The sequence below is a fragment of the Pteropus vampyrus genome, unplaced genomic scaffold (assembly GCF_000151845.1).
Source record: "Pteropus vampyrus isolate Shadow unplaced genomic scaffold, Pvam_2.0 Scaffold138, whole genome shotgun sequence".
In the NCBI taxonomy this organism is placed as follows: domain Eukaryota; kingdom Metazoa; phylum Chordata; class Mammalia; order Chiroptera; family Pteropodidae; genus Pteropus; species Pteropus vampyrus.
In genome coordinates this window covers 1,358,571-1,367,409 of record NW_011888919.1, presented here as the reverse complement: position 1 = coordinate 1,367,409, position 8,839 = coordinate 1,358,571, and the positions used below count along the sequence as shown (strand labels likewise).

At 57.5% G+C, this 8,839-nt stretch overlaps 1 protein-coding gene across 1 annotated transcript in view; it reads left to right on the top strand.

The window, feature by feature from the left end:
* The first annotated feature begins 3,874 nt into the window (after window positions 1-3,874).
* The window catches only part of MARK4 (microtubule affinity regulating kinase 4), a 25,963-nt gene continuing 20,998 nt past the window's right edge, over window positions 3,875-8,839 (top strand). Inside the window, exons 1-7 of the mRNA XM_023535242.1 lie at window positions 3,875-3,886; window positions 4,163-4,363; window positions 6,343-6,396; window positions 6,494-6,542; window positions 7,242-7,307; window positions 7,425-7,495; window positions 8,705-8,761. Of these exons, the coding sequence (XP_023391010.1) occupies window positions 3,875-3,886; window positions 4,163-4,363; window positions 6,343-6,396; window positions 6,494-6,542; window positions 7,242-7,307; window positions 7,425-7,495; window positions 8,705-8,761 (510 nt within the window). The remainder of the gene's footprint in view (window positions 3,887-4,162; window positions 4,364-6,342; window positions 6,397-6,493; window positions 6,543-7,241; window positions 7,308-7,424; window positions 7,496-8,704; window positions 8,762-8,839) is intronic.

Sequence of the window (8,839 nt, the reverse complement as noted above, 5' to 3'; positions counted from 1 at the left end):
CTTGCAGGCCTGCCGACCCTCCCCCACCCCTCAGCCCAGCCCGAGCCCTGGGGGCGCCCCTTCCTCGGGACCCCTCTGTCGTCCCTCTGCGGACCGCTTCCGCTTGGGTTTCGTCCCTCCAGGAAGCCCCCTCCCCTGTCTTCCAGGAGCCCCTCCCTCCTCTGGCGTGTTCTTAAGCCCCTTCCCCTTCAGGCCGCCCGCAGCCGACCGCTGGCCCCCTCCAGGATTTGCAGGGCTTCTGACCCCAAGGCCCAAACCTGGTCCTCTCGCAGGAAGGCCTGGCCCAGTCCTGCCTCCGGCGCCGGCCTTGCCCGCTGTGTCTGGGTGCTGGGCTTCCCAGGAGCCCCCCTCCTCTCATTCCCGGCCCTCCGCCCCTCCCGGAGCCTCCTGGCTCCCGCGGGCACCCCCTCACAGGAAGCCGCTTTCCACCTTTTCCTGGGCCCAGGGCCTTTTCTAGCTTGTTCAAGGTCTCTCCCTCTCTCAGGCCTGGGCCCCATCTTCCTAGCAGCCCTGTCCCTGGATTCCCAGCACCCTGGGTTCCTCCAGACGCTTTCGGACCCTCTCTGGTCTCCTCCTCTCCCAGGAAGCCTTGGCCTCCAACTTGTAGGCCCCCAGCCCAGTCCTGGATTTCTAGGGCCTGGACCAGCCTGACTCCAGGCCCCATCCTCCCTGTGTCAACCCCTCAGCTTCAGGCAAGCCCCTTCCCCAAGCCCCCAACCCCTCCATCCCTTCCTGCTTCAGCACTTCCTACAGGACACGTCTCTTCCTTTAGATCTCCAGAGCCACATCCCTTCTCCTACCACAGGGCCTCCCTCTTCCTGGCCGGGGGGGTCTGGCCTTCCAGCGAAGCCCCCTCCTCAGAGGTCTTCCCCAGCTCACAGGCCTGACCCCAGATCCTCCTTCCAGAAGACTCCTGGTCTTGCTCTGCCTCTCAGCCCTCTTCTCTTGGAGTCCGTCTTCCGGAAGCCTTCTCCCCAAGTTTCTAGGTCCCTCGACCCCCATGAAGCTCAGCCTTTATTTCCCCAGCTGCCCTTTGCCCAGGGCTCACAGGCCCTGGACCTTTCTCTGGTCCTAAGGACTGCCCTGCAAAACCCCTTCTTTAACTTCTAGGGATTTCCTCAAGACCCAGGCCCCTGGCCCAGGGATCTTTGGCCTCTGACTGTCACTGCCCCACGGCCTGGACCCTTCCCACTATTCCCAGGCCCCCTGTCTCTACACCACAGCCCAGAACAATTCTGGAGAGAGACCCCCCGCCCCCCCGCCGCCCCATATCTCTGGTTTCTGATTGCTCTCATCCCTTCTAAAGACCCTCCCACCGACCAATGCCAGAGTCCCCCCCAGCTGGGGTCTTCGTCCCTTTCCCCCAGGCCCCTGCTCCCCACACCCTCCTTCACCCCAGATCCCCACCAGAGAGATTTATCTTGCGGGACCTTTCTTCACAGAGATCCCCACTGCCACTCACCAGTCTGTAGGCCAGACTCTCATTTTGGGTCTCCAGTGAGATACCCACCCTCCACCCCACTTCCAATCACTGCAGGAAGTGCCAAGGAGCCCACAGGCCTGGGTTCAAATGCTGGCTCTGCCAGCTGGTTTGTGCTGTGTCCTCAGACTGCTAGTTCTTCCTTTCTGAGACTCAGTTTCCTGCCTTGGAAGATGGGGATGCTCACCCGAGTCCCTTGGAAGATTACTCGGGATGATACGGGGGAAGCCTGGCACACAGGACGCGCGCCGCACATGTTCGTGCTATTGTGACTGTGGCTATGAGTCAGACGGCTGTGGATTCTCAGCCCAGGCCTGTCAGAGTTGTTTGAATGAGCTTACAGATCCACTCCCTGCTCAGAGCCTCAGTTTCTTTATCTCTCTAGGGGGTTGGTGATGGCACCTCCCTGTTAGGGGTTTTAAGAAGTCAAGGAGATTATGTGAGTAAAATGCACAGGGCCAGGCTTAGTGTCGCTGCTTTTATGATTATTATTATTACTTTGATTATTCAGATAAACGTGGGTTCAAATCTAGTTTCTGTCTCTCCCTAGCTGCGTGACCTGAGGCAGGTGACCTCACTTCTGTGCACCTTGGTTTCCTCATCTGTGAAATGGGGCCCATAAGAGCACTTCCTCCTCCTTTTGTTGTTTAGATTTGTGCATAGTGGGGGTGTGGGGGAGTCTAATCCCCTTCTCTGCCCTTCTCCCAACTCCGTGGTTTAAGACCTGCTTGTCAGTCCTGTTGGGGGTCACCTCTCTCCCTCTAGAATCTGAGGTCTCAGCCCGTTCCCCTGCCATCCGATTATCATGATGACAGCCATATGGGGTCATGCTCCCTGACCCCAAGTTCCAGGCCCCTCACTCCCCAGGCTCTCTGGAGGTTCCCTAGCAACAGGCCCAGTGTTGGGGCGCCAGCCGGGCGGGTGGGAGCCGGGCCAGCTGGTGGTGCCAATTTTAGCTCCCGCCCCCGGCCCCTGGGGGCTTCGTCACCCACTGCCCCAGCTGCCCTTTGCAGGGGTCCCTCAGCCACACTGTCTTCAGTGGGGTGCCAGCCCACCCCCAGTTGGCTCCGCTGGTGCCACCTGATGGGGATTCTTCTCGGAGCTGTTATCTCCGTGGGGATCTCATCGGCCAGGATCTCCACTTCCCTTCCTCCCCGCTCCAAGGGGAGACCTGGGGTTGTGATCAGCCCAGCAGGACGTAGGAAAGAGCTCAGCACGCAGGAGGCAGCAGGCCCGGGTCCGCTCTGCTCCACCTGCCCTGTGACCTTGGGCGAGCCACTCACCCTGCCTCAGCCCCGGGGTCTCTGTCCGGAGAATGTGGATCATAACTGGACCCACACGAGAGATGAGGGCGCAGTGGACGACGGGCTTCAGCAGGGGGTCTTCCTTTCTGCCCCGTGTGGAAACATTATCTTTCTGCCTCTTGTGAATGAACCATGTGACCTTGACAAGGCACCTTCTCTCTCCAAGCCTCAGTTTCTCCCCTGAAGTATGAGGATGCAGGTGCTGCCCTCGTGGGCTCTGGGACTTAAATGTGAATGACACGCTATCAGCCCAGGACCGGGCCCTAGTAAAAGCCTCCCAGTGAGAATGATGTGGGCACGCGAGGCATGTGGTATCATATCAGCTCTGGGGAAGCTGTCTGGGTTCAGATCCAGGCTCCAGGACTCAGTTTCCCTATCTGTAAAATGGGGACAATGATGCATTAATGGCCGGTGCTCATTAAATATCTGACACCATCACTGTTAGGTGGCCTGGCAGATTCCCTGCAGGTGGCAGTCCCGGCCTCTCACCTCACTGCCTACCTGGCCTTCTCTCTTCCTCAGCTCCCTTTGCAGGGCACAGGTCTGAGCGGAAGACGGCCTGACTGGTATCTGTGGCTCCCTCTGTCCCGAAAGGGAGGCACAGTCCCTGGGGCTCACAGGACAGGGTGGCCTGGCGCAGGCAGGTGACCTGCGGGGGAGAGAGAGAGAGAGAGAGAGAGACGGGACGGCAGGAACAGAACGTCAGGGACAGATAGGAGCGATGGCAGGGGAGACAGCAGGTCGGGACGCTGATGGAGCAGCGGTATTTCGTGGGCGGGGGGAGCGAGGAACAATGCGTTTCCACAGAGGAAGGTAACGGCGTGGAGCTAGAATGACGTCAGGACAAAATGAAAGACTGTTGGTGACTGTGTTTGGAGTTGAACTTGGGATTGGGAGAAAATATTAGGGGCACGAAACTCGAGATAAAACACGATATTGATGTTTCGGTTCGGAGTAGAATTTGGGGGCTGGAATGAGGATAGTGGATGGTGGAGGCAGTGAGGGCTGGGTGGAGCTTTGGGACCGGGTTGAGGTCAGTGTGAACTGGGGTTGAGGGTTGCAGTGTTTAGAATAAAGCATCGGAGGGCCGATGGCAGACCCAGTAAGTGCGAAACAGGTGGGGCTGGCCTAAGTGCAGGGGGGCTGAAGAAGAGGCCTGACGCTTGGGTCCCTGGGTGCTGCAGAGTCGGGGGCCCCAGCATCTCTCTTCTTGGAGGCTTCTGTTTGACGAGAAAGGTGGGGGGACCCAAGGGCATGTTGCTTCTCCCTGAGCGTGAGAAGCGGCCGTGGCTGCAGTTAGCCGCCCCGGCCCTGGGTGCCACCGGTGGCGCGGTTGGACGGGCATGGCACTCCGGTCACATTCCGTGTCCCCACCCAGCATGGCACCCTGGGCAGTGGCCGCTCCTCGGACAAGGGGCCATCCTGGTCCAGCCGCTCCCTGGGCGCCCGCTGCCGGAACTCCATCGCCTCCTGCCCCGAGGAGCAGCCCCACGTGGGCAACTACCGCCTGCTGAGGACCATCGGCAAGGGCAACTTCGCCAAAGTCAAGCTGGCCCGGCACATCCTCACAGGCCGGGAGGTGAGCGAGCGGACGGGCTGGGGCTCGGGCCGAAGCCTGCGGCGCCGGGGCTTCGTGGGAGGTGGGGTGCGGGCGGCCTTGGCCCTCACGTGACCTCAAGTGAGGCCCCATCTCTTTCGGGGACAGATCAGGACATCTCAGATTTTTCCAGATCAACCCAAGTAGGAGAAGAGAACCAATTTCAGGCGTTGCTGAAGTTGTCAGGAAGTCCCTAATTACGGGCAGAACCACGTGTTGTCCTTCTGCGGGGTCACGTGGCTTTCGTGTGTAAACCTGGGTGCCTCCCGGTTTTAATGGCGGACTTCGGTCCCACCAGACCTTCCAGTGACCGCGATGAGAACATGAGAAGTTCGCGTTCTCACTTGCTGTCTCCACCTCCCCTTTCAGAGCGGCCACGTGTCCCGAATGTGGCAATATTATTGCAGAAAGGGTCCCGCGAAGGCCTCGGAACCTAGACGTGACGCCTCTAGCTCACGCGATGGGGTCGTGACTCCTCTGCAAGGCCTTCAGTGGCCAGAGCGGTTTCTCCCGCCTCGGACAAACCCGCTTCTGCCCTCACACTGTCTACGCCGTACGCACAAAACACACCAGGCCCCAGTGGTTTTCTGGGCACATTCTACCAAACGTTGCAATTTTATGTCAGCGCTTCCAGAGGCTAAACAGAGAGGTTCCGCTGCCCAGCTGGTTTTAAGTGCCAGTTCGACGATGACCACAAACGCAGACAGGAGACGAAATGGTGGGCTAGCCCTGCACATGACCATAGATTAAAAATCAGAAGAAATGCCGCACGATGACAAAGCTGGGTTTGTCCCTGGAATGCACAGTTCTTTTCAGATTCACAATTTATTCATGTATTTCGCCACATTCACAGATTCAAGGAGAGAAACCATATGATTGTCTCAGTACTGGAGTGCAGGGCGCTTGACAGAATTAAAAAACTCATTCGTGAGAATGTGAGGACAGCCGAGGGACCCTCTCCCCCACAAGGAACACCACGTTCCCCTTGTGCGGATCTCGAGGGTTCTAGGGGTTCTGGAGAGGACTGGCTTCTAAAGGAACAGGGCCTCCTGGGGAAAGAATTCTGTAACCCAGTGGATCTGGGGGTGGTTGGGGGTGGCCCCGAAACCCTTTGGGAAAACTATAGACCTAGAGCTGGATTAAGACTTTTAAAGGCCCCTCGCTATGGAGAAACTTAGGGTGCTGTACTCCAAGGGTAATTCCAAAGAAAAACGTAAACTACAAAATTAGTACAAAAGGAATTCAGTAACATTTTGATTTTTCCCTCTCCCCCACGACGACTACCTCAAAGCTCGTTCAAAACTGTGTGTGCGTGCGTGTGTGTGTGTGTGTGTGTGTGTGTGTGTGTATTTAAGTGTTTAAGAGATAGAGTTCTATCACACTGCATAAGTTCAGATCCCGGCCCATAATACTAGCCCCGTAACCTTGGCCAAGTGACTGAATGGCTCTGTGCCTCAGTTTCCCCATTTGTAAAATGGGGAGAATTCATAAGGTTATTATGAAGATTAAAGGACTTCTCGTGTGTAAAGCACATAGATCAGGGCCCGGCACAAGTGACTGCTTGGGAAATGTTAGCTATAGTTATTAGTTATTATTTATTGTTTCACAAGTTCACGCATTCAAAACAAAGATGCGGTGGATGAATAGTCTGAGATGCCCTCACAGAGGGCCCCCTCAAGGTCCATCAGTCACTCACACAAGCCTCTGGAGCAGCCCACCTAGTCCCCACTGCGGAGTAGGGGATATTTCCCTATAGAAGTAAGAGTAGCCCTGGATACAGTGGGAACAGCACATGCAAAGGTCCTGAGGTCCAGATTCTCCTCACACTGAGAGTGGCCCAGGTTGCAGGCTTTCTGTGAGGGAGGCGAAGGAAGGACATCCCAGGAAGATCTGAGTCGGGGGACCTTTCCCAGCTCAGGCCTGCAGTGCTTTGACCTTTCCCCCGTTCCTTCCACCTCCAGGTCGCCATCAAGATCATCGACAAAACCCAGCTGAACCCCAGCAGCCTGCAGAAGGTGAGGCCCAGGGAGAGCGAGCAGGGCCGGGGCGAAGTCGGGAGGAGGGTCCTCAACACTGCCCACCCTCATCTTTTTCTTTCTTACTTTCTTCCAGCTGTTCCGAGAAGTCCGCATCATGAAGGGCCTGAACCACCCCAACATCGGTAAGAAGGGGAAGGGAGTGGGTGCAGAGGCTGCCCGCCGGGGCACTAGGACAGGAGCATCGGGGACGGGGGCGCTGGTGGTTATAATAGTTAGAAAGATTTGTTTTCTCATAGCAGTATTGCTGCTTATTGGCTCTGTGACCTTGGCCAAGTCACTTCGCCTCTCTGAGCCTTGGTTTCCTCCTCCGAAGTCGGGCGATAAGACATAAGACGGCCCGCATCAAGGTCATCGTGAGGACTGGATAAGATCGTGCATGCGAAACATTTAGTTCAGAGCTAAGCTGTGGGAGCTGTTGTCATCCGTAGCAACCGTCGTCATTATCATCAGGCAGAGGAGAGAGAGGGCCGTTTATCCTGAGAAGTGGGATTTAACCTGGCCCGGATGTGGCCACAGCATTTATTCATCCATTCATTCGTTTACTCAGTAAACATTTATCGAGTGGCTGCTATGACGCTGGGGACACAGTGGTGGAGAAAACAGACACAAATCCCTGGCCTCACTGAGCTGCCCTTCTTGTGAGAAAGTAGACAAGGCTGTAAAATGGGGCGGAGGAGTTTGGAAAATCTCGCCATCTGTAGGAAGCCATTGAGTGTTGCCGAGTAAGGGATACTGTGGTCAGCGCATCCACGTAGGTCCTGAGTGCAGGCGGAGGGTGGGGGTCTCTTCCCGCATAATCCCCTACCCCGTGGCCATTGCAGTGAAGCTCTTCGAGGTGATTGAAACCGAGAAGACGCTGTACCTGGTGATGGAGTACGCAAGTGCTGGTGAGGCCCCTCCCCTCCCCTTCCCTCCCTGCCCGCGGCGCCCCGCCCCCCGCCCTGCGCCCCACCCTGCACCCCGCCCTGCACCCCGCCCTGACCCTCGTGGCCTCTGCCCTGCAGGAGAAGTGTTTGACTACCTCGTGTCGCACGGCCGCATGAAGGAGAAGGAAGCTCGAGCCAAATTCCGACAGGTTGGGGTCCTGGCTGTGTGTGGGGAGGGGGCTGGGCGGGGTGCCTGGGTCCCTGGGGACAGGAGTCTGATTGCTGGGCGTGGTCTGAATTTTCCAATGACTTGACGGGGGCGTGGCTTAAGTCTGGATGGGGGTGAAGGTGGAGAATTGGGTGTCCACGGGTGTGCAAATGCCCAGGTGTGCAGGTGCCCAGTAAGTAGGTGGATGAGAGAGGCAGGAAGATGTCCAGGTGTGCAGGTGTGCTGCCCAGGTGTGCAGGTGATATGTGGGTGCGAGGGTGTGCCGGTGTGTAGGAGCATGGCTAAGAGGACCTGGAGGCGCTTAGTGCCGAGGCGTGTCAGTGTAGGAGTGTATATTAGAAGATGAAGGGGAAATAGGTACGTGGGTGCCCAGGTGTATTCGTGAGTAGGTATGCGGGTGACAGTGCATGGCAGCCTGAGTGTATGGATGAGGGGGCCCTGGGTGGCTGTGTAAGTTTGTGTTTGTGGGCAAGAGGACATGCAGGTGCGTGGGTTTTCTGGTATGTGGGTAAAAAGGCAGGTGGTGTCAGATGTGTAGCAGTGAGGATGTCCAGGTGTGTAAGAGGGCAGGAGGGGGCCCAGGTAAGGTTATATGGGTTGGTGAACAAGAGAGCATATGGTTGTAAGGATGTCCAGGTGGATAAGGTGTGCGGATGTCTGGATTTGTGACAGCGAGGTGCCCAGGTATGTAAGCGGGCATGCAGGTGTGAGGTGTCCAGGTGTGGGAAAAAGATGCGCAGGTGTGACGGTTTGATGAGTGAAGGGACTGGGTGGGGGCGTCAGTCCAGGACTGTCCGGCAACCCGGAAGCAGCGTGCGGGGGGCTCAGCCCTGGTGTGGGGGGTGCTGCGGGTCTGTCTGCAGGTACGTGGCATTCTCAGGTATTTCCAGATGTGGAAGTTGAGAGGGGGCTGGTCCTTGAGTCTTGGTTCCAATGTCCCTGCCAGGAGGGCGGGTGCCCTGATGTTGGATGTCCTGATGTCCAGGTGTCCTGATGTCTGGGTGCAAGCGTGTGTCTGTGCAGGTCCCACAGCATTTCCTGCTAGGACTGAATCGGGGTGCAGGGCCCCAGGGTCTCGGCCTGTGGGAGCCTGGGGTCCAGGGCCTGGGTTGCGCATGAGCTCACAGGGTCTCCGAGGGAGGCTGAGGTGATTGGGGGCCACAAGTAACTGCCCTCCCCTCCCCCACAGATCGTCTCGGCTGTGCACTACTGTCACCAGAAAAACATTGTGCACAGGGACCTGAAGGTGAGTCTTCACCCCACTATGAGCCCCCAGCTCAGCCACGGGTCCCTCACTTGTCCCCAGCCCCACCTCTGGCCCCCC